This window comes from Mobula hypostoma, chromosome 2 (genome assembly GCF_963921235.1).
Source record: "Mobula hypostoma chromosome 2, sMobHyp1.1, whole genome shotgun sequence".
Lineage (NCBI taxonomy): Eukaryota > Metazoa > Chordata > Chondrichthyes > Myliobatiformes > Myliobatidae > Mobula > Mobula hypostoma.
In genome coordinates this window covers 80,757,954-80,784,286 of record NC_086098.1, presented here as the reverse complement: position 1 = coordinate 80,784,286, position 26,333 = coordinate 80,757,954, and the positions used below count along the sequence as shown (strand labels likewise).

At 42.6% G+C, this 26,333-nt stretch overlaps 1 protein-coding gene across 2 annotated transcripts in view; it reads left to right on the top strand.

The window, feature by feature from the left end:
• Nucleotides 1-26,333, top strand: part of bmp5 (bone morphogenetic protein 5) — a 157,641-nt gene that overhangs the window by 56,043 nt on the left and 75,265 nt on the right. Inside the window, exon 2 of one of the 2 annotated variants that reach the window (XM_063039276.1) lies at nt 3,485-3,556. The exons of the other annotated variant lie outside the window; for it this stretch is intronic. Coding sequence (XP_062895346.1) covers nt 3,485-3,556 — 72 coding nt within the window. The remainder of the gene's footprint in view (nt 1-3,484; nt 3,557-26,333) is intronic. 2 annotated transcript variants of the gene reach the window in all.

The following is a 26,333-nucleotide window of genomic DNA, read 5'->3' as shown; positions in this document are numbered from 1 at the left end:
CACAGGGAATACAACAGTATAGCCCAGTACAGGCCCTTCAGTCCACAATGTTTAGCCAACCCTTTACCCTACTCTAAGATCAATCTAATCCTTCCTCCCACATAGCTCTCCATTTTCCTTTCATCCATGTGCCTACTTAGGAGTCTCTTTAATGTCCATAATGTATATGCCTCTACCACAGAGCCTCAGATAAGCTGCATGACAAGAAAAGCAAACTAAATATAGATTATACCAACTCTTACAAGAAAAATCACAATGAGAACTGGAAAAAAGACGAAGTTTGTTTTAGTGATCAAAATGGTCATGGTGTTGTTACATTGTGGTGATTAGAGTTGTGATGGTTGTTTCAAGAACTGAGTGGCTGAAATGAGATAGCTGTTCTTTACCTGTTGGTGTGGGATTCAAGTTCCTGTGCCTCCTGCCTGAAGGTAGCTGTGTCAAGATGGCATGTCCTGGATGGCTGGGATGTTTGATGATGCAGTTTGCCTTCCTGAAGCAGCGCCTCCTGTAGATACTACCGATGGAGGGGAGGGACGTGCCTGTGATGTATTGAGCAGAGTTCACTCCTTCCTGCAGCTTCTTATCTTCCTGTGCATTTGAATTGCCAGAAGCAGACCGTGATGGAACCGGTCAGGACTAGTTCAACAGTACATCTGTAGAACATGGAAAACAGAACTACTTCATCCAGAGGGTGGTGACAGTGGAACAAGATGCGGGTTTGATTTCAGCATTTAGAAGAAGTTTGTATTAGTACATGGATTGGAGGAGTATGGAGGGCTATGGTTCAGGTGCGGATCGATGGGACTAGGCAGAATCTGCATGGACTTGCTGGGCCGAAAGGTTTGTTTCTGTACTATAGTGTTCTATTACTCTATGCCTAATGTCGCTGCAATATTGGAAGTTTAAAATTATTGGAATGCATTATGATCAGAGATTAAGGGAGCTAGGGCTTTACTCTTTGGAGAGAAGGAGGATGAGAGGAGACATGATAGAGGTGTACAAGATATTAAGAGGAATAGATAGAGTGGACAGCCAGCGCCTCTTCCCCAGGGCACCACTGCTCAGTACAAGAGGACATGGCTTTAAGGTAAGGGGTGGGAAGTTCGAGGGGGATATTAGAGGAAGGTTTTTTACTCAGAGAGTGGTTGGTGCATGGAATGCACTGCCTGAGTCAGTGGTGGAGGCAGATACACTAGTGAAATTTAAAAGGCTACTAGACAGGTATATGGAGGAATTAAAGGTGGGGGGTTATATGGGAGGTAGGGTTTAAGGGTCGGCACAACATTGTGGGCCGAAGGGCCTGTACTGTTCTATGTTCTATGTGTTGACGAAGGGTCCTGATGAAAGGTCTTGGCTTGAAAAGTTGATTATACTCTTTTCCATAGATGCTGCCTGGCCTTCTGAGTTCAACCAGTGTTTTGTGTGTGTTGCCTGGAATGTGCTTTCTGTGTTTCAGGGAATGTAATGCAAAATGACTATAGCCACTTGCCCGGTTTATTTTGACAAAGCTTTCTTGACTGGCCAGTACATTCAGATAAAATATTTTACTGTTGAGTGAAAGCAGAAGTGCATTCCATTGACTGCTTCCTACTAATTTATATCTTCAATCCTCTTTCAGTTTCTTCTTTTCTCCAGTTTGGTTTTGCTCAAACCCCAAGTGCTGATGCTTTTATTTGGATTCATGGCTGATAGGATTTCACAAGCACATGTAACAAATTAAAATATTTCACGAACTTGAAGGATTTAATTTTAACTTTTCCTCAATTTCCTCTTGGTAATTTTAAAGGGCTTCTTGGAAGAAATATGTAAATAGTTGAGTATATTTTAGGAAATGAGTCCAGAGCTTTTGAAATGTTGCATATTAGACTGTAGGGATGACAGCTAGGGCAGGTTTGACGTTTGAATTGGAGTACAACAAGCCAGAATTGCCACAGGCACAGTAAATGAATCGGGGCTCAAATGGTTTTGTTTCAATGTTGCTGTTCTTACAGAACGCAACACTGGACTATTGATGTCTAATAATATATAACACAGTGAGGAGCCCATACTTTGTACTCTACCTCTGAAATCTACTCCAAAGTCAATGGAATGAATCTCATTGGCAGAGTAAAATACACAGATGCTACCATTTAGTGCTATCAACTGGGGAATAATTCTGAGGCAACAGCTTTCTAGAGTGTACTTACAAGGAGCACAGCCACAAGAAAGCAGCATTCATCATCAGTGACCCCCACCATCCAGGCAATGCTCTCCTCTCACTGCTGCCATTGAGATGGAGGTACAGGAGCCTTTGGTCCCAAACCACCAGGCTCAGGAACAGTTGTTACCCTTCAACCATCAGGCTCTTGAAACAGAGTGGATAACTTCACTCACCTCAACTCTGAACTTATTCCACAACTTATGGACTCATTTTCAAGGACGCTACAATTCATGCTCTCAATATTATTTTTTTGAATTTGCACTGTTTGTCTTCTTTTGCACATTGGTTGTTGTCAGTCTTCATTTGTGTGTTGTTTTATATTGATTCTATTATATTTCTTTGCTCTACTGTGAATGACTGCAAGAAAATGAATCTGAACAGAGTATATGGTGACATATACGTACCTTGATAATAAATTTACTTTAAGCTTTGAGTTTGTTTCAGTATGGTTTTGCTCAAACAGTTCATTTTTGGCTGACATTCTACGTGTATGTCATGTCATAGCAGGCGACATTGTAAAAGTTCTTTCTAAAGTACAAAGTTTGTATTTTGTTGTGGTAAATGTAAATCAATAATTTACTGATTTAAAGATTAGGTTTATCTGTCACTTGTACATTGATACATACAGGAAAGTGAGTCATTTTGCGTCAAATCAGCTCGGTGAGGACTATGCTGGGGGCAGCCTGCAAGGGTTGCCCCGCTTTCAGTGCCAACGTAACATTCCCACAACTTACCTCTATGCCCATGGAAATTGAAAGGAGACCTGAACATCTGGGGGAAACCTACGAGGTCACATGGATAATGGATAAATTCCTTACAGACAGCAGCATGAATTGAACCCTCAATTGGGGATCGCTTGCATAGAAATGTGATTGTGCTAACCGCTTTGGTACCTTGCCACAGCTGATTATTGATTCTCCATAATACATACAGCATATAGAAAGCATAGAAGGATGCAGTCCTAATGCAGGCACGTGGGGTCAGTGTCGGTTGGCATGTAAGTGTCCACTTTTGTGTGATGCAGCTCACAGTTCATGTCCGGTTCAATGGCCAGAAGAAAATAGAACACTGCGGAGATGAAATTGTGGAGCGTGGTGTGATCAGTTGCTGAAGAAATCCATTGCTGAAAGTATATGAACCATATCAGATTGATTGTGAGAAAGTGACAAGTGTGTATGCAGCCAGCTGATCATGTGGTGAATCAATGTTTAAAGTTTAAAGTAAATTTATTATCAAAGTATGTATCTGCCACTAAATACTACCCTGAGATTCATTTTCTTGCAGGCATTCACAGTAGAACAAAGAAATACAATAGAATCAATGGAAAACACAAACAAGGACTGACAAGCTACCAAGGTGCAAAAGAAGACAAATTGTGTAAATATAAAAATAAACAAAGAATAATAATAAATAAATAATACTGAGAACATGAGTTGTAGAGTCCAGAGATTGTGTCTGGTGATCAGCTTAGTGCTGCAGTGAGTGGAGTTATCCACAACGGTCCAGGAGCATAATGGTTGTAGGGTAATAACTGTTCCCAGACCTGGTGGGGTGCAACCCAAGAATTCTGTATCTCCTTCCTGATGGTAGATGAATCAAATGGGCTTCCTACATGGAAAGCCCGTTTTCTTTTTGCACAGGCATTTGAGTGCACACATTTACCGCCTCAGTGGGGTCAGTTAATGTGACTCGGTAAAAACATTTCATCCCACTGCTCTGTTATTGTTCCTGTAATAGTCATGGCATACGTGAAATGCAATGAGGTCAAAAATTTGTGTGGCTCTTTATTCAAGAACAAAATTTAAGTGTTGAGGCCTCAATGAACAGCTTTTGCAGACCAAGGCAGTTATTTGCATGTCAAAAACTTTAAAGAAATGGGGCATTTCCTCGCTCCTGTTTACATCAATGGTGCTGAGGTTGAATTGGTTGAAAGTTTCAAGTACCTTGGAGTGAGCGTCACTCATAGCCTGTCCTAATCCAGCCATGGAGGTGTCATGGAAAGAAAGGGCACCAGTGCCTCTACTAAAGAAATCTGGCATGTCCCCTTTGACCCTCACCAACTTTTTACTGATGCATCATAGACAGCATCCTATCCAGATCCATTTTAGCTAAGTAGGAATAAACCTAAGGGAATAATCTATCGATGTTTCAGGCCGAGGCTCTTGCTTTGTCTGATTTTCCACTTTGGGATTTTGTCCACAAATAGAGAATAGAACAGTACAGCATAAGCACAGGTCCTTCAGCCCATGATGTTGTGCTGAGTTTTTAATCTGCTCTAAATCAATCTAACACTTTCCTTCCAAGGCCCTCCATTTTTCTATAATCCATGTGCCTACCTAAGGGTCTCTTAAATGCCCCTAATGTATCTGCCTCTACCACTCCCCCTGTAGTGCACATACCCACCACTCTCAGTGTAAAAAACCCACGTCTGACATTCCCTCTATACTTCCCTCCAAAATAACGCTCTCTTGCATTTACCCTCGCCACCCTGGGGAAAAGCTGTCTACTCTAGGGTGAATCCGAATCAGGCTAATTATCATTGACATATGCTGTGAAATTTGTCATTCTGTGTCCAGTGAAAGACATACGAATTACTCCAAGCTACAAAACAAAAGTAGATCCCACAAAAGGAGAATAATGAGGCAGTGAGGGTGAGAGGGGAAAGAATTAAAAGGGACCTAAGAGGCAACATCTTCATGCAGATGGTGGTGTGTCCATTTGGACTGAGCTGCCTGAGGAAGTGGTTGAAACGGGTAAAATAACAACAGTTAACAGATAAACACAAGAGATTCTGCAGGTGCTGGAAAACTAGAGTAAGGCACACAAAATGCTGGAGGAACGCAGCAGGCCAGGCAGCATCTATGGAGGGAAGGAAACAATTAACATTTCAGTCCTGATGAAGGGTCTTGGCCCCAAATGTCAATTGTTTTTTCTCTCCATAGATTCTGCCTGATCTGAATCTCCTTGAATATTTAAAAAGACATTTGGACATGTATATGGATAGTTCTTGAGGGATATAGGCTGTTGTTTCCAATAATGACAGCAGACCTTTGTGGGAGAGATTTTAAAGTGGAAATGCCATTCCACTGGGTCAGTTCCACTCTCTTGACCTTGGAAGACCTGGTCCAGTGATACTAATGGTCTTCACATTTGGAGTGGATGGGCATGATTTTGTCTGTGCCTTGTCATGTCCTTCACTCTCCATGCAGTGCTCCTGGCCATTGGATCTCACTTTTGATCTCGTTCATCCAGTCTGTTGGAACTGACTTTACATATTAGGGTAGGCATCTCCTTATCTTTACAGAGTATGAGGCCCACCTGCTACTCTCACCTGGTTTAGCCACCTGTCGAAGTGGTGCATCACGCTGTCGCTGCTATCACATGCAAACAGCTACTTGGAGCAATGGGAGAGAGCTGAATGTCCGGTGGTGCCCAAAGCTGAGTGAGTTGCTTGTTGGGGATATGAGCGTAATATCGGCATTTTGATCACTATGCACGAGTCAGGGCAAAGGACCTGTTTCAATGTGGCATTAATCTATGCTTCCATGATCCATTTCCCTTTACCAAATTTTCCATGGGTACACACTTGTTTCATTTACCTGAACACAAGAGATTCTGCAGGTGCTAGAAATCTAGAGCACCACACACAAAATGCTGGAGGAACTCAGTAGGTCAGGCAGGTTAGGTAGTCTCCATGGAAAGTAATAAACAGTTGACATTTCAGGCCAATATCCTTATCAGGAACCTGATGAACAGTAATTATGCCTCAGCCATCAGACTTTTAAACCAGAGGGAAGAACTTCACTCACTCCAACATTGAACTGTTCCCACAACTAGTGGACTCACTTTCAAGGACTCTTCATCTCATGTCCTTGATATTTATTGCTTATTTATTATTATTATTATTATATTATTTTGCTTTTTTCTTTGTACTTACTGTGAATGACTGCAAGGAAATGAATCTCAGGGTTGTATATAGTAACATATATTCTATATAGTAACATATAGTAACATAGATTCGAAGAAGGAGTCTGAGAGTCTGAGTGGGAGTGCCGAGAAAGACATTTTTGAAATTTTCGTTATTTTTTCTCTCCAACGGCGTTCTGAGAGGCGGGACTGCGCAGGCGTGTGACGTCAGGCTGTGCAGTGCGGCAGATTTAAAAGGAACAAAGCCTCATAGAGCGGGCTGCGGAGTGAACCGGGAGCAGAGTGAAGACTTAAGGGCTTCGGCTCAACGGGCTTAGGCGGAAACGGGCGAGGCGAGGAAGGTTTGGCATTCATTTTCTGTTGTTATTTGAGGAGAGGGGCAGTATGAGTGTGAGGGCAGTTTGCTGTTCTCGGTGTCGGATGTGGGAGGCCCTGGAGTCTCCAAGCCTCCCGAACGTCTACATCTGCGCCAAGTGCATCGAGATGCAGCTCCTAAGGGACCGCGTTACGGAACTGGAGCTGCAGCTCGATGACCTTCGTCTGGTCAGGGAGAGCGAGGAGGTGATAGAGAGGAGTTGCAGGCAGGTGGTCACGCCGGGGCCACGGGAGGCAGACAAGTGGGTGACGGTTAGGAGGGGGAAGGGGAAAAGTCAGGTAATAGGGAGTACCCCGGTGGCTGTGCCCCTTAACAACAGGTACTCCTGTTTGAGTACTGTTGGGGGGGACAGCTTACCCAGGGGAAGTGACAGTGGCCGTGCCTCCGGCACAGAGTCTGGCCCTGTAGCTCAGAAGGGGAGGGCAAGGAAGAGGAGGGCAGTTGTAATAGGGGACTTGATAGTAAGGGGGTCAGATAGGCGATTCTGTGGACGCAGTCCAGAGACCCGGATGGTAGTTTGCCTCCCTGGTGCCAGGGTCCGGGATATTTCTGATCGTGTCCAAGATATCCTGAAGTGGGAGGGTGAGGAGCCAGAGGTCGTGGTACATATAGGTACCAATGACATAGGTAGGAAAAGGGATGAGGTCCTGAAAGGAGAATATAGGGAGCTAGGAAGGGAGTTGAGAAAAAGGACCGCAAAGGTAGTAATCTCGGGATTACTGCCTGTGCCACGCAACAGTGAGAGTAGGAATGCGATGAGGTGGAGGATAAATGCGTGGCTGAGGGATTGGAGCAGGGGGCAGGGATTCAAGTTTTTGGATCATTGGGACCTCTTTTGGCGCAGGCGTGACCTGTACAAAAAGGACGGGTTACACTTGAATCCTAGGGGGACCAATATCCTGGCAGGGAGATTAGCGGGTGCTACTGAGGTGACTTTAAACTAGAATGGTTGGGAGGTGGGAATCAAATTAAAGAGGCTAGGCGTGAGGAGGTTAGTTCACAACAGGGGGATGGGAACCAGTGCAGAGAGACAGAGGGGTGTAAAGTGAGGGTAGAAGCAAAAAGAACAAAGGAGAAAAGTAAAAGTGGCAGGCCGACAAATCCAGGGCAAGCATTAAAAAGGGCCACTTTTCAATGTAATTGTATAAGGGCTAAGAGAGTTGTAAAAGAGCGCCTGAAGGCTTTGTGTGTCAATGCAAGGAGCATTCGTAATAAGGTGCATGAATTGAAAGTGCAGATTGTTATTAATGATTATGATATAGTTGGGATCACAGAGACATGGCTCCAGGGTGACCAGGGAAGGGAGCTCAACGTTCAGGGATATTCAATATTCAGGAGGGATAGACATGAAGGAAGGGGAGGTGGGGTGACGTTGCTGGTTAAAGAAGAGATTAACGCAATAGAAAGGAAGGACATAAGCCGGGAAGATATGGAATCGATATGGATAGAGCTGCGTAACACTAAGGGGCAGAAGACGCTGGTGGGAGTTGTGTACAGGCCACCTAACAGTAGTAGTGAGGTCGGAGATAGTATTAAACAGGAAATTAGAAATGTGTGCAATAAAGGAACAGCAGTTATAATGGGTGACTTCAATCTACATGTAGATTGGGTGAACCAAATTGGTAAAGGTGCTTGAGGAAGAGGATTTCTTGGAATGTATGCGGGATGGTTTTTTGAACCAACATGTCGAGGAACCAGCTAGAGAGCAGGCCATTCTGGACTGGGTTTTGAGCAATGAGGAAGGGTTAATTAGCGATCTTGTTGTGAGAGGCCCCTTGGGTAAGAGTGACCATAATATGGTGGAATTCTTCATTAAGATGGAGAGTGACATAGTTAATTCAGAAACAAAGGTTCTGAACTTAAAGAGGGGTAACTTTGAAGGTATGAGACATGAATTAGCTAAGATAGACTGGCAAATGACACTATTGACGGTGGATATGCAATGGCAAGCATTTAAAGGTTGCATGGATGAACTACAACAATTGTTCATCCCAGTTTGGCATAAGAATAAATCAAGGAAGGTAGTGCACCCTTGGCTGACAAGAGAAATTAGGGATAGTATCAATTCCAAAGAAGAAGCATACAAATTAGCCAGAGAAAGTGGCTCACCTGAGGACTGGGAGAAATTCAGAGTTCAGCAGAGGAGGACAAAGGGCTTAATTAGGAAGGGGAAAAAAGATTATGAGAGAAAACTGGCAGGGAACATAAAAAGGAACTGTAAAAGCTTTTATAGATATGTAAAAAGGAAAAGACTGGTAAAGACAAATGTAGGTCCCCGGCAGACAGAAACAGGTGAATTGATTATGGGGAGCAAGGACATGGCAGACCAATTGAATAATTACTTTGGTTCTGTCTTCACTAAGGAGGACATAAATAATCTTCCAGAAATAGTAGGGGACAGAGGGTCCAGTGAGATGGAGGAACTGAGTGAAATACATGTTAGTAGGGAAGTGGTGTTAGGTAGATTGAAAGGATTGAAGGCAGATAAATCCCCAGGGCCAGATGGTCTGCATCCTAGAGTGCTTAAGGAAGTAGCCCAAGAAATAGTGGATGCATTAGTGATAACTTTTCAAAACTCGTAAGATTCTGGACTAGTTCCTGAGGATTGGAGGGTGGCTAATGTAACTCCACTTTTTAAAAAAGGAGGGAGAGAGAAACCGGGGAATTATAGACCGGTTAGCCTAACGTCGGTGGTGGGGAAACTGCTGGAGTCAGTTATCAAGGATGTGATAACAGCACATTTGGAAAGCGGTGAAATGATCGGACAAAGTCAGCATGGATTTGTGAAAGGAAAATCATGTCTGACGAATCTCACAGAATTTTTTGAGGATTTAACTAGTAGAGTGGATAGGGGAGAACCAGTGGATGTGGTGTATTTGGATTTTCAAAAGGCTTTTGACAAGGTCCCACACAGGAGATTAGTGTGCAAACTTAAAGCACACGGTATTGGGGGTAAGGTATTGGTGTGGGTGGAGAATTGGTTAGCAGACAGGAAGCAAAGAGTGGGAATAAACGGGACCTTTTCAGAATGGCAGGCGGTGACTAGTAGGGTACCGCAAGGCTCAGTGCTGGGACCCCAGTTGTTTACAATATATATTAATGACTTGGATGAGGGAATTAAATGCAGCATCTCCAAGTTTGCAGATGACACGAAGCTGGGTGGCAGTGTTAGCAGTGAGGAGGATGCTAAGAGGATGCAGGGTGACTTGGATAGGTTGGGTGAGTGGGCAAATTCATGGCAGATGCAATTTAATGTGGATTAATGTGAAGTTATCCACTTTGGTGGCAAAAATAGGAAAACAGATTATTATCTGAATGGTGGCCGATTAGGAAAAGGGGAGGTGCAACGAGACCTGGGTGTCATTATACACCAGTCATTGAAAGTGGGCATGCAGGTACAGCAGGCGGTGAAAAAGGCGAATGGTATGCTGGCATTTATAGCCAGAGGATTCGAGAACAGGAGCAGGGAGGTACTACTGCAGTTGTAAAAGGCCTTGGTGAGACCACACCTGGAGTATTGTGTGCAGTTTTGGTCCCCTAATCTGAGGAAAGACATCCTTCCCATAGAGGGAGTACAAAGAAGGTTCACCAGATTGATTCCTGGGATGGCAGGACTTTCATATGAAGAAAGACTGGATGAACTGGGCTTGTACTCGTTGGAATTTAGAAGATTGAGGGGGGATCTGATTGAAACGTATAAGATCCTACAGGGATTGGACAGGCTAGATGCAGGAAGATTGTTCCCGATGTTGGGGAAGTCCAGAACGAGGGGCCACAGTTTGAGGATAGAGGGGAAGCCTTTTAGGACCGAGATTAGGAAAAACTTCTTCACACAGAGAGTGGTGAATCTGTGGAATTCTCTGCCACAGGAAACAGTTGAGGCCAGTTCATTGGCTATATTTAAGAGGGAGTTAGATATGGCCCTTGTGGCTATGGGGGTCAGGGGGTATGGAGGGAAGGCTGGGGCGGGGTTCTGAAGTTGGATGATCAGCCATGATCATAATAAATGGCGGTGCAGGCTCGAAGGGCCGAATGGCCTACTCCTGCACCTATTTTCTATGTTTCTATGTTTCTATATGTACTTTGATAATAAATTTACTTTGAACTTTGAACTTTGATTGTTTCCCTTGAAAGCTATTTTCTCGCTATGAGGATTCCCCTGGTGTGATTCATTAACTTGCTTTTGACAGGGTTTTGAAACATTATGTGCCTTAGGAATGCAAACAAAACAGTCTGAGTTTAAAGTTGGAGGAATGGAGAGAGAGTTCGGAATAGAGAAATCCAGTGGGGGCAGGGCGGCATTGTGCAAACGTTTTAAAGGGAGCAGGTACAGGTAGATTTTAAAAAGTCAGTGCTAGGAAAAGAGTGTTAAAGTAAAACTTGATAAATCATTGGTTGGATATTAACAAAGAATTTGTGTCTTACACCAGGGAGCACGCTTTAGGAAGAATACCTGTTTCTTGGACTGAGTGCAAGAGTATGAAGGGGGAGGAGGGGGCAGGTTGCACAGGGGATCTATTGGTAGGATTGGCCAAGATGGCCATTTATGGGTCCAGTCAACGGGAAGTCAAGGGCTCTCTCTGAGCCAATTGCCTGCTCCTCTTAGTATGCTTGTAACTGAGTGTCCTTCGAGAGAGAGAGAGGATGTGGTCACTATGGGTACAATGGGGGATTTATGGGAATAGTGGGCCCCTCAGGGACTTGAGTATTTTATAGCTAGTAGTAACCATATTTTAATTTGAGATTGTTAATGGTCGTGTAAATCCCTGGTGCTGTATTTTGTGCTTGAATAAACTTTCGTAGTTTTGTAAAACAAAGGAGATTTGCTAAAATATTACCAGCGATGACACATTGGAGAGACCTCAGCTGTTCTCCTTAGAACAGAGAGGGTTAAAGGAAAAATTAATGGAGGGAGTCAAAATCCTGAGTGGCTTGATTCAGTAAGGGGAAACTCTTTGCAGTGGCAGAGGATCAGGTAACGAGGCCACGGATTTATGATAATTAACAAATAGAGAGAAAGGTATAATTTTTTTTACTATGATCTGGAACGCACTGCAATAATAATGCTCGGAAGGGCACACTTGAGAGGAGAAACGTGCCAGGCCGTGAGGTCAGAGGGAGTGTGTGAGATTAATTGGGTATCTCTATCAAAGAGACAACGGATCTGCAAAGCAAAATGGCTTCTTTCAGTATTGTATCGCACTCCCTGGTCTGATAAAGGGAGTGAACTTCATACAGCTTAAACAATTTACTTTAAAATTTTAATAAAGTTTACTAATGAAGCACAGACTGTAGGTGTATTGTCCGTGAAGCAGAGCTTCACATATGTTTTATTTCTCTGGTTTTGGAGAATGTAATTCTGAACATTATACATTTTCAGTGGGTGGTAAATACTTATTCCAATGGAAAAAAATACTTCAATTGGAATCAAAGAAAAATACTTGTCCTACATGTTAAATTTGTTTTTTTTTGATTGGAGGGACTGTGCTGCTGGCAAGACCACCACTTACTGCCCATCGATAACTTACACTTGATAAAATGGCGGTGTCTGAGAAAATTGCTGGTGTGCCTTGTAAACCATGGCAACCCTTCGATTTCATGGTGTAGTTGGGGAGGCAGCTGAGGATTTAGACATTGAAGGACTGGTGGTATGTTTCCAAGTCAGCTTAAGACCATAAGGCCGTAAGATACAGGAGCAGAGTTCGGCCATTCAACCCATGAAGTCTGCTCTGTTATCATATCATGGCTGATTTATTATCTCTCTCAAGCTGCCTCTCCCTATAACCTTTAATGTCCTTACTAATCAAGAACCTGTTGAACTCTGCTTTAAATGTATCCAATGACATGGCTACCACAGCCGCTTGTGGCAAAGAATTCCACAAATTCACCACCCTCTGGCTAAATAAATTTCGCCTCATCTTTGTTCTAAAGTGACATCCTTGTATTCTGAAGCTGTGCCTCTGGTCCTAGGCTACCCCACCATAGGAAACATTCTCTCCATGTCCACTCTATTGAGGTCTTTCAATACTTGATAGGTTTCTATATGACCCACCTCATTCTTCTGAACTCCAGCAAGTACAGGCCAAAGCCATCAAAAGCTCCTCACACTTTAACCCTTCAACCACCTGGATCCTGAACCAGTGTGAGTCATTTCAATCAGCTCAACACTGAACTGAGTCCACAACCCACTTTTAAGGAATCTATTGCACAACTCATGTTCTCAGTATTATTTATTTATTTATTTATTTTCTATTATCTTTGTATTTGCTCATTGGTTGTTTTCAGTCTTCGTCTGTGTGTACTTTTTCATTCTGATTCTATTTTATTTCTATGTTCTGCTGTGAATGCCTGCAAGAAAATGAACCTCAGGGTAGTATACGGGGACATATATGTACTTTAATAACAAAGTTACTTTGAACTTTGAACTTTTCTTTTCCTGTAATACTAAATTAGTGTAAATGGATGTTTGAAACATAGAAACATAGAAACATAGAAAATAGGTGCAGGAGTAGGCCATTCGGCCCTTCGAGCCTGCACCGCCATTTATTATGATCATGGCTGATCATCCAACTCAGAACCCCGCCCCAGCCTTCCCTCCATACCCCCTGACCCCTGTAGCCACAAGGGCCATATCTAACCCCCTCTTAAATATAGCCAATGAACTGGCCTCAACAGTTTCCTGTGGCAGAGAATTCCACAGATTCACCACTCTCTGTGTGAAGAAGTTTTTCCTAATCTCGGTCCTAAAAGACTTCCCCTCTATCCTCAAACTGTGACCCCTCGTTCTGGACTTCCCCAGCAACGGGAACAATCTTCCTGCATCTAGCCTGTCCAATCCCTTTAGGATCTTATACGTTTCAATCAGATTCCCCCTCAATCTTCTAAATTCCAACGAGTACAAGCCCAATTCATCCAGTCTTTCTTCATATGAAAGTCCTGCCATCCCAGGAATCAATCTGGTGAACCTTCTTTGTACTCCCTCTATGGCAAAGATGTCTTTCCTCAGATTAGGGGACCAAAACTGCACACAATACTCCAGGTGTGGTCTCACCAAGGCTTTGTACAACTGCAGTAGTACCTCCCTGCTCCTGTACTCGAATCCTCTCGCTATAAATGCCAGCATACCATTCACCTTTTTCACCGCCTGCTGTACCTGCATGCCCACTTTCAATGACTGGTGTATAATGACACCCAGGTCTCGTTGCACCTCCCCTTTTCCTAATCGGCCACCATTCAGATAATAATCTGTTTTCCTATTTTTGCCACCAAAGTGGATAACTTCACATTTATCCACATTAAATTGCATCTGCCATGAATTTGCCCACTCACCCAACCTATCCAAGTCACCCTGCATCCTCTTAGCATCCTCCTCACTGCTAACACTGCCACCCAGCTTCGTGTCATCCGCAAACTTGGAGATGCTGCATTTAATTCCCTCATCCAAGTCATTAATATATATTGTAAACAACTGGGGTCCCAGCACTGAGCCTTGTGGTACCCCACTAGTTACCGCCTGCCATTCTGAAAAGGTCCCGTTTATTCCCACTCTTTGCTTCCTGTCTGCTAACCAATTCTCCACCCACACCAATACCCTACCCCCAATACCGTGTGCTTTAAGTTTGCACACTAATCTCCTGTGTGGGACCTTGTCAAAAGCCTTTTGAAAATCCAAATACACCACATCCACTGGTTCTCCCCTATCCACTCTACTAGTTAAATCCTCAAAAAATTCTGTGAGATTCGTCAGACATGATTTTCCTTTCACAAATCCATGCTGACTTTGTCCGATCATTTCACCGCTTTCCAAATGTGCTGTTATCACATCCTTGATAACTGACTCCAGCAGTTTCCCCACCACCGACGTTAGGCTAACCGGTCTATAATTCCCCGGTTTCTCTCTCCCTCCTTTTTTAAAAAGTGGGGTTACATTAGCCACCCTCCAATCCTCAGGAACTAGTCCAGAATCTAACGAGTTTTGAAAAATTATCACTAATGCATCCACTATTTCTTGGGCTACTTCCTTAAGCACTCTAGGATGCAGACCATCTGGCCCTGGGGATTTATCTGCCTTCAATCCCTTCAATTTACCTAACACCACTTCCCTACTAACATGTATTTCGCTCAGTTCCTCCATCTCACTGGACCCTCTGTCCCTTACTATTTCTGGAAGGTTATTTATGTCCTCCTTAGTGAAGACAGAACCAAAGTAATTATTCAATTGGTCTGCCATGTCCTTGCTCCCCATAATCAATTCACCTGTTTCTGTCTGCCGGGGCCTACATTTGTCTTTACCAGTCTTTTCCTTTTTACATATCTATAAAAGCTTTTACAGTTCCTTTTTATGTTCCCTGCCAGTTTTCTCTCATAATCTTTTTTCCCCTTCCTAATTAAGCCCTTTGTCCTCCTCCGCTGAACTCTGAATTTCTCCCAGTCCTCAGGTGAGCCACTTTCTCTGGCTAATTTGTATGCTTCTTCTTTGGAATTGATACTATCCCTAATTTCTCTTGTCAGCCACGGGTGCACTACCTTCCTTGATTTATTCTTTTGCCAAACTGGGATGAACAATTGTTGTAGTTCATCCATGCAACCTTTAAATGCTTGCCATTGCATATCCACCGTCAATCCTTTAAGTGTCATTTGCCAGTCTATCTTAGCTAATTCACGTCTCATACCTTCAAAGTTACCCCTCTTTAAGTTCAGAACATTTGTTTCTGAATTAACTATGTCACTCTCCATATTAATGAAGAATTCCACCATATTATGGTCACTCTTACCCAAGGGGCCTCTCACGACAAGATCGCTAATTAACCCTTCCTCATTGCTCAAAACCCAGTCCAGAATAGCCTGCTCTCTAGTTGGTTCCTCGACATGTTGGTTCAAAAAACCATCCCGCATACATTCCAAGAAATCCTCTTCCTCAGCACCTTTACCAATTTGGTTCACCCAGTCTACATGTTTGGTGGTTGGCATGGCTTGGTGTGACAGTTTCTATGCTGTATCTCTTCATGACTTTATGGCAGGTGATCTCCTCCAACTATCATCTGTTATCATATCCACACGCACTGCTGAGTGACTTCTGCCTTTCAATGACTTCGTAGGGAGGCAGAATTGAGGGTTGGAAGTAATTCAACGAGGGAAGTGACATTGTGAAGGAGACAACAGTCAGGAATTAAAGAATGATGAAGCAGTATTAGAGCGCAAAACGAGTAAATAACAGTCCCAACTCTATCAGTCGATCTCTTCCCAGTGTTTGGACACCCACCTCCTGTGGGAAAGGTCAAGAATTCCAAACTTCAGAGGCAAAAATCCTATCGACTTAATCTAAATTATTTGCAAATTCACAAGCAAGAGTTAAACTTGGTCTGTGTGAGAGATATAGGCAGGAAGCTTTACAAGGAATAACAAATATACATACTTAACTACACTAGAATAATTTGTGTAAGAATTCATAAATCCCATTAACAACTGAGCGGGTTTAAGGATGGAAATTATTTTTGGTTTCATTTTTTTCAACTATTTATTTTACAGTTGGGTTGACTAAAAGAATGCACAAAGTATGTTTACTGAATAAGTTGAGTACTGAATGTCCAGTTTCCACAAGGTCCTTACCTAACTTATGACCAGTTCATTATCAGTGGCAAGAATTGCCACACATTGCAGATAACCTGCAGCTGGCTTTGCTGGAGGATTCTCCTTCTCCTCAACTGCTCACTGCCTCTCCTCCTTCCCTTTCTCCCATGCTCCAGTCTCGTTTCCTGTCAGTTTCCTTCTTCTTCAGTCCTTTACTTCTTCCACCTATCACCTTCCAGCTTCTTACTTCATTTCTACCCCACCACTCACCACCTGGCTTCACCTATCACTGCTAGCATGTACCTCTCCCTCTGAACCTGCCTTCTTAGTCTGCCATTTTCCCTCTTACTTTCCAGTCCTGATGAAGGGACTCGGCCTGACATGTCCACTATTTTTTCCCCTCCATAGATGCTTCCTGACCTGCTGAGTTCCTCCATGTTGCTCTTGATTTTCCAGCATCTGCAGAATCTCTTATTTCTGTCACTTTTACCTTTTATCCGCTGTCTTTTCACCAAAGAAATTCTGTTGGTGCAACAGGTTTACAGAGCTTCATGAAATTCACAGTGTGCTCTTCATTTAATGCAAATTAATTTAATTGAAAAATAGTTAATTGGAAGCCGTTATTGTAGTTCATGTAATATTTACTACAGATGCTAGCATCATAATGACCAGAGGCCATTTAGACCTACTTATATATGCTAAGTGTGCATTCTGATTCCTAAACTTAATAAACTTAAGTCGCTCCTGGCTGAAAGGGTGAAATCTCCTGGCCTTCCTTGTAAGTAGAATGGAAATCTTAGCAGTAAGCTCCAGAGATACTCTTATATATTCTTATATATTTAACTTTTTTAAATTTTCTAAGTAGGTTCAGTATCAGCTTTATTATCACTGATATATGTTGTGAAATTTGTTGTTTTGTGGCAGCAGTACAATGCAAGACGGAAACAAATTACAGAAATACATAAGTAAACAGAGCAAAAGACGAATAGGAAGGTAGTATTCACGGGTTCATTGATCCCGTGATCCCGGGGAGGAAGCTGTTCCGAAAACATTGAGTATGTGTCTTCTAGCAAAGCTGTGCCTAGCCACACAGTCATGAATGTAAGAGAGTAGAGCAGTGGGCTAAGTACACATTCTTGAGCTGAGCCTGTGTTGATTGTCATCGAGGAGGAGATGTTATTTCCCATCCACACTGACTGTGATCTCCTGCTGAGGAAGTCAAGGATGCAGTTGCACAAAAGGAGGTACAAGGCCCAGGTTTTGAAGTGTGTTGGATGTTGATCAGTACTGAGGGGATGATGGTGTTGAATGCCAAGCTGTAATCAGTAAACAGCAGCCTGCTGGATACATTGTGGAATTCATCTACAAACGTTTGTACCTTTGGAACTGGAGCTCTTTAGTTCAAGTTGAAGTTCAAATTCAAGTTCAAGTTTAATTACCATTCCAGCATTCTAGTGTCTACAGTTAAATGAAACAGCATTCCTCTGGAGCCAACGGCAAAACACAGTACAAGTAGTCACACACAGCACATAGAGTTATGGTAGCGTCTACAGTCACAAAATAATATCAGCACAAGTCCCTGAGTGGCATGCCTTAGCTGAATGGTTAGCTTTCAGCCTGAGCAGGCAATGGCAAGCTATGTTGAAAGTTCAAAATTCAAAGTATGTATTTATCACTATATACCAGACTGAGATGTATCTTCTTGCTGGCATTTGCAGGAGATACAAAGAAACACAATAGAATCAATGAAAAGCTACACACAAACAAAGGCAGACAAACAACCAATGTGTGTAAGAAGACAAACTTCTTTCATTGAGGTAACTTTGACCCCTGACCCACAGTGCAGGCTTCTACGGTTGTCTGCAGCTTCTCTGTCACACAGCATGTTTCATATTTTGGATCTCTGGTTCAAATTAACAAAATTACTGCAACTGTAGTAACTCCAGAACCCTCAAGTGACCTGGAAAGAAATCTACATTTTTTATGTGGATGCATTGGGAGGAGGTAGGGATGGGGGTTGTGAAAGAAGATCAAAATATTAAATTCTCTACTTGCATTGATTCCCATGATGCCCTGTGTTATTAAGAATGTGTTCCTTTATTGAAGCCCGGTCAAGTTCAAAGTTCATTGTTCAAAGTAAATTATTATCAAAGAACGTATATGTCACTATATACCACACTGAGATTCATTTTCTTGCAGGCATTTACAGTAGATACAAAGAAACACGGTAGAATCAATCAAAAACTACACAAACGCAGAGGGAGAAATAAGCTATATGCAAAAGACGACAAACGTGCAAACACAAAAATAAAAATAAAATAATAATAATAAATAAATATGTAATAAATAGTTTTGAGAACATGAGTTGTAGAGTCCTTGAAAGTGAGTCCATAGGTTCACTGTTGGGGTGAGTGAAGTTATCCATGCTGGTTCAAGAGCCTGATGGTTGAAGGGTAATGGCTGTTCTTGGCTTATGCACCTCCTTCCCAATGGCAACAGTGAGAAGAGAGCAAGGCCTGGATGGTGGAGTAACACACACAGAATGCCAGAGGAACTCAGCATGTCAGGCAGTATCTATGGAGAGGAATCCAAGACCTTTTGTTAGTACAACCCCATCATACCCTACTAACCTGTTTTGAAAGGATGTGTGGGGAAGCTGAAGGACCTATGAGAAACCCATGTGGTCACAGGGACAATGGACAGACTCCTCACGTACAGCACCCGGTGTGAGGATCGAACCTGGCTGTCTGGAGTTGTGAGGCAACTTTACCCACTGCACCACTGTTCTGCTCCGGTCATGGGACACCCTGCCTAACATTACTTAGACACCGTGAACCATGGTTCAAGAAGGCAGCTTGTCTCATCAACGACAAATAGCAATGCTAACTATGCCTACATCCCATATAAGATTCAATAATTCACAATTCAAAATTGTTTAAAATAATTTCCAGCACACAAGTGTAAAGGAGAATGAAATACCATAATCCTTACTCCAGATGCAATGCAGCACAAAAAACACTGTGAGATATAGAACGCAATAATAATTTTTAAAACACAATAAATATAAATATATAAGAGAACTTATATACCTGTGCCTAGATTTATGGACATACAATCAATCTATACCTGTACATAGATTAATTGTATATCCATAAATCTAGGCATAGGAATGTCTGTACATAAGGTGACTCATGGGAAATGATGAAGTCGTGGCAGTTGGGGGTATGGAGGGCTGGGTTAGTGGGTGGAGGTGTTGATCAGCCTTTCTGCTTGAGGAAAGTAACTGTTTTTGAGTCTGGTGGTCCAGTGTGGATGTTACATAGCCTCCTTCCCGATGGGAGTGGGACAAAGAGAACAAAGGTAGATTTTGCTGTTGACCTATAGACAACAAACGGTAACACTGAAATAGACAGTGTAAGAATAAGCAATAATTTTCAAACTTGTGCTAATTCATACAGTGAAATCTCTTAAATAAATGATATGTAATTTATTAGCTAGTTAATTTTGGGGTTGATTACCAGTACTAATCCATTGCTTCAATTTTTAATGGCAGCTCAGCGATTAAGTTACAACATAAAATTTGATAGATCAGAAAGACAAAGAATTGGGTAATTAACTTAAATAAGCCATGAAATGTTTTCAAAGGCAATTCCAGTTAGTCATAGTTATAGAAGCCAAAAGTTAGCAGGATGAAGAGTTACACATACAAAATGCTGGGGGAGGTCAGTAAACTGTGTGTTACTCTGGATTTCTAGCATCTGCACAATCTTTTGTGTTTAAGATAGCAGAATATAATGTTGAGTCAGTAAGATCTATAATGTAGTCAATCCTGAAGTCTAGGGCATTACTTGTGGCAAATGATCCCTTTATGAGAGTTCAATACATTAAATACATGTGGTTATTGTTAAACTGGAAGTCCTTTTCAAAAAATTTCACCAGGAAAGTTTATTTGCCTCCTCATAAACCTCTGTTTGAGATAAAGCTAGAGGCTTGTTTAAAGATTGGCAGTATATCAAGAAAATAAAAAAAGTTCCTATTTAATTGCCCCCAAAGAATATTGTACAGGATAGTTATTTTAAACTGTACAATGGGAAAATGGACGCAGACAAAATAATCGGAATTTTTAACGGATGTGCTGATTATTTGTCTGCATTCAATCCTAAATCTGTCAGTGGTGAAACTTTAGAATATATAGGTTAATCCATGTGTACCAAACCTGTTTATGTAACAGGAAACAAATACACATGAATATAATAAATGTTTATTCACAGTGGCTAAGCAACTGCCGGGTCAGTTTACAGTTTATTGAAGAAAGGATAACTGACAAGGATATTTTTATCCTTCTCGTGCAGATCAGTCTCCTTCAGGCCACCCCTATTATGAACCATCAACTGTGTGTTCACGGCACTCTAATTGTGATATTTACACATCACTGCCCGCAAACCAAAGGCCAGCCATTCACAGAATTTAAAATGATAGTCCTTGCTTATTGGCAAGACACAAAGAACAATGACTTTGAAATTATGCTTCAGTAAACAAATCTCTTTATCTGGCTTCTCTTCCCCTATTTCAATAGCAACACACACAAAATGCTGGAGGAACTCAACGGGTCAAGAAAGGAATAAAGAGTTGACATTTCAGGCTGTGACCCTTTATCAGTACTCAAAAGGCCTCCCTTTTAATTCCAATTCCCATTCCATTTCCATTCTGACATGTCAGTCCTTGGCCTCCTCTACTGCCATGATGAAGCCACTCTTAGGTTGGAGGAGCAACCCCTCATATTCATCAAGTTCTCCATCCTCTGGTCATTTTTCCACTTCCCTCTTCCTTCTTCTTCCATTCCCAACACTGGATCCCCATTACCACTTCTCTTCTCCTCACTTGCCTACCAGCTTTCAATGGTGCCCCTCCTCCTTTTACTTCTCCCATGGTCCATTCTCTTCTCCTGTCAGATTCCTTCTTCTTCAACCTATAACCTTTTCTACCTATCACCTCCCAGCTTCTTACTTCATGCCCCTTCCCCCATCCATCTGGCTTCACCTATCACCTAACTAACACACAAAATGCTGGAAGTTTGAGGCCTGCTGAAGGTTCTCAGCCTAAAACGTTGACTGTACTCTTTTCCATAGATGCTGCCTGGCCTGCTAAGTTCCTCCAGCATTTTGTGTGTGTTACTTGAGTTTCCAGCATCTGTAGATTTTCACTTGTTTACGTTCACCTATCACTTTCTAGCTTATACTCCTTCCCCCCAACTTGTTATTCTGGCTTCTTCCCTGTCATGGTCCCGACCATTAATTCCCCATTTTCTCCTAATTCCCTTTGACTGCAGCACACTTGATTCTCATCAAGACCTGCAGCATAAATATCCCAGCTTTGCATCCACTCATCGCCAGATTGTTGATTCAGCCTGTGGGTTGTTCACGTTCTTGGCAACTTAGAAGTTTGGTCTCCACGCTGTTTGCCTGTGTTAACCCTGTCTGTCGGCCGCTTGGAATTGAGAATTCTAAGTTTTGTTTCTGCGCTGTGGTTTGCCGGTGTTAACTCTGACTCTTCGTGTTAATAGGAGCATTGCATGTCGCCTATCTTCCCGTTCATCCTCCCGCCTGCTGTTGTCCTCAAGCCACGCTCGCACCCTGGTCTGCATTCCTGCTCTGCCTCTTTCCGCCGCCCGCCTACACTCTCCATTGGCTCGGTGGTTAAACGCCGTGTTCCCACCGTAGCAACCCGGGTTTGATCCCCGGTCAAGCCTCGCTCACTCCTCGGTGTTCCTCTGCCTAATCCTCGCTACCTTGCCTTCCCTGTAACAGTTAATAAGCACACTTTAGATTACTCTACCTCTATGTCTGTGTCCTGCGTTTGGGTTCACTTGTTCTTTGCGACATTCCCCTTCCTTTCCAGTCCTGAGGAAGACTTTCAGCCTGAAATATTGACTCTTTATTCCTGATCCGCTGATTTCCCCCAGCATTATGTGCGCGTTGCTCTGGATTTCCAGCACCTCCAGAACCTCTTGTGTTTCCCTCGTTCTGATATTTTTATACAGGCTTCCTTAACATGATTTGCTTTCTGCCTGGTTGTCTGGATTGGTTTATCCTTTATGGAAGATCTGAGCTCTTCTCTCTTCCTGTCTAGGGCTAAGTTGTACACATTATAACACATGTGGCCATCTCATATTGATGTTGCCAACTGTCCAGTGATGCTTCTTGATCTTGAGAAGGACTGCCAGGATATTTAAGAAGCATATAATGTTGCAGCTAGTGCAATTGCTTTTCAGGACCAGTGATTACCGATTGAGGTTCAATTCTCACTGCCGCCTGTAAGGAGTTTGTACCTTCTCCCTTTAACCACATGGATTTCCTCCAGGTGCTCCGGTTTCCTCCCACAGTCCAAAGACGTGGACATTCTATGTTGCCCAGCACAACCATTGCTGCATAGATTTCACACAAGCAACATATTTCACTGTATGTTTCAGGGGTTTGATGTACAATACTGAGCAAGAGTCTCTTCAATTACCAAATAACACTTAATACTATTGAGCTGATACAAAACTAAGTGCTCCTATTTCTCAAACAACAGGAATTCTGCAGATGCTGGAAATTCAAGCAACATACATCAAAGTTGCTGGTGAACGCAGCAGGCCAAGCAGCATCTATAGGAAGAGGCGCAGTCGACGTTTCAGGCCGAGACCCTTCGTCAGGACTGAAGGACTTTGTTAGTCCTGACGAAGGGTCTCGGCCTGAAACGTCGACTGTACCTCTTCCTAGAGATGTTGCCTGGCCTGCTGCGTTCACCAGCAACTTTGATGTGTGTTGCTTTATCATTGCATATGCAGCATGGTCTCCTCCAAAAGAAGTTTACACCTTTACAAGGTATTAAAGGAGAGGGGGAAAATTAGCAAGAGTTTAAAATAATTCTGGCTATGGTTGCCTCTGAATGTTTCAAAAGTAAATCTCTAAAATTAAATTTTGAGCTTCCTCCTTCACTCAGAGGATGTTGCGAGTGTGGAACGAGCTGGCAGTGGTGCAAACGGGGTCCACTGAAACATTTAAGAGAAGTTGGGTAGGTATATAGATGGGAGGGCTATGGGGTGATATGATCCAGGTGCGGGTCGATGGGACTAGGCAGAGCAACATTTTGGCATGGACTAGATGGACCAAATGGCATGCTTATGTGCTATGACTATGACCTTACGACAAAAGGCTGAAGGGCCTTCTTCTATTCTGTTGAACTCTATGACCCTAAGATCATAATTAATCTGATTTGTTGCAGTAGCAGAAGGAAGTTCTAAGATATTTATCTCTCCAAGCTGCTCACATGTAAAAGTCAACCAGGTTGATACTTTATGCAGAGTGTCTTTGAAGGAGAAATCTTTTGTAGTGGATTTTGGTTTGAGAATGGGTGGTTCTGGGTTGCACATCTGCTTAGAACTCTTTAATTGCTGCTTCCATTTGGATCTATTGAAACTAAAGTTGGGTTGCCCACTCAACTACTAATCCACTAACCTGATTATTTGTGAAAGAGCACCCCAGTGCATAAACTTTAACAGCTGTGCATCTCTGCTTGCATTGTCCAACACACCGAATCCTACAGTACAGAAACAGGCCGTTTGGCCCAGCTTGTCCATCATAACCAAGATGTCCATTCAAGCTAGTCCATTTGCTACCATTTGGCCCAGAGCCTTCTAAACATTTCCTATCCATGTACCTGTCCAACTGTCTTTTAAAAATTGTTATTGTATTACCCTCAACAACTGCCTTTGGTAGCTCATTCTACATACAAACCACCCTCTGTGTAAACAAAGTTGCCATTCAAACTCGTATTAAATTTTTCCCTCTCACTTTAAAACTGTGTCACCCAGTGTTTGATTTCCTCAGCCATGGGAAGAACACTGTGCACGTTAATGCTATCTGTGTCCCTCATGATTTTATCTAGCTCTAGGTCTCCTTCACTCCAAAGAATAAAGACTCAACCTGCTCAACCTACAATAACAAACGCAAAATGCTGGAGGAGCATTTACTTAATCCCTTACTCACTCTTCCTTCAGTTAGTCCTGACGAAGGGTCTCGGCCTGAAACGTCGACTGTACCTCTTCCTAGAGATGCTGCCTGGCCTGCTGCGTTCACCAGCAACTTTTATGCGTGTTGCTTGAATTTCCAGCATCTGCAGAATTCCTGTTGTTTGTTGTTGGAGCTCAGCAGGTCAGGCAGCATCTATGGAAATGAATAAACAATCGTCTTCTGGGAGGAGACCCATCATCATGAGTTGCAATAAAGGGTCTTAGCCTGAAACGTCACCTGAGCTGCTGAGTCTTCCAGAATTTTGTATCTATTACTCTGGATTTCCAGCATCTGCAGAATCTCTTGTGTTTATGGCCTGCTCAGCATACTTGACTTTGACCAGGAAATCTCCAGTTTCCAAGTCAATAGACAATAGACAATAGACAATAGATGCAGAAGTAGGCCATTCAGCCCTTCGAGCCAGCACCACCATTCACTGTGATCATGGCTGATCATCCATAATCAGTACCCTTTTCCTGCCTTCTCCCCATATCCCTTCACTCCGATTATATTATATAATATTATATTATTACATCCATATCCTCATAAAGGCTCTGAGTTACATAGCGCAGAAACAGGCCTTTCGCCCAACTGGTTCATGCTGATCAGGGAATCCACTTACCTTCTAAACCTTTCCAATTCATGAATCTGTCCAACTGTCTTTTAAAAGTTGTTATTGTATCTGCCTCCACCACTTGCTCTAGCAGCTCAATCCACCCACAAACAATCCTTTGTGTAAAAAAGTGTTGCCCTTCAAGTTCTGATTCGGATTCATTTATTTATCACACCATACAGAGAAGCACTTTGTGAAATGCATCTTATTTGTATTAACAACCGACACAACCCAAGGATATGTTGGCGGTAGTCCACAAGTGTTGTCACTCACTCTGGTGCCAATGTAGCATGCCCACAATATTCAGCACCTATTAAATATTTCAGGTTCATTCCCTTCATCTGCACTGGGAGTGCAGCAGAGATAACAGAGGGTGAGCAGTGAGCAAGAGTCTCACTAAATTCCCATTGAAGTGAAGATTTAAATGTCCTCAGGGTAGGCATACCTTGAAGAGACTTCACTGCAGAGCAACAAATCATAAAGACAAAAAATTCTGCAGATGATGGAAATCTTGAGCAATACACATAATTTGCTGGAGGAACTCAGCAGGTCAGTCAGCATCTATGGAGGGGAATAAATAGTTGGCATTTCAGGCCTAGACCCTTCATCAGGACACTGCTCACTTCGTCTTCAGGCCAAGTGGTCAATGCCAACCAAAATGCCCTATCCAAAGTTCAATGTTCAAAATAAATTCACAGTTAGTCTCATTCGCCAGCATTTGGCCCAGACCTTCTAAACATTTCTGATTTGTGTACCTGTCCAACTGTCTTTTAAAAGTTGTTATTTTATCTGTCACAATCACTTCCTTTGGCAGCTTATTCCACATATATGCCACCTCTTTGTAAAAAGGTTGCCCTTAAAGCTCCTATTAAATCTTCCCCCTCTCATTTTAAATCTACGTCCTCCAGTTCTTGATTCCCCAGCCTCGGGAAAATTACTGAGAGTGTTTACTCTGTCTATACTTCTCATGATTTCATACAGCTGATAACATCAGAGGCAAAGCCTTCCCCACCATTGAGTACATTTACATAAAGCACTGCCACAAGAAAGCAGTACCCATTATCAAAAAGCCCTAACATCCAGGCCATGCTCTCTTTTTGTACTCTCGTTGGACAGGAGGTACAGAAACTTTAGGTTCTGCACCACTAGGTTCTGGAGCAGATATTATCCTACAGCCATCAGGCTCCTGAACCACCATGGGTAACGTCACTCATCACCACTATGAACTGATTATATAACCTACTGACTCACTTCCCAGGACTCATTGCAACTCATTATCTTTATTTTCACAATTTATCTTCTTTGTCTGTTTATGGATAGTTTTTCATAAAGTTCTATAGTATTTTTCTTGTAAATGCCTGCAAGAAAATGAGCCTTAAACAACACAGTCAAAATGCTGGGATTTCCAGCACCTGCAGAAGCTCTTGTATAAATGAATCTTGAGTTAGTACGTGGTAACATATAAGTTCTTTGAAAATATATTTACCTTGAACTTTACATTTTGAATAATACTTCCATTAAAATTACCTTCGGTCTTTATGCTTCAAGGAATAGAGTCGGAGCTCGCCCAACCGCTCCCTTTCATTCTGTCCC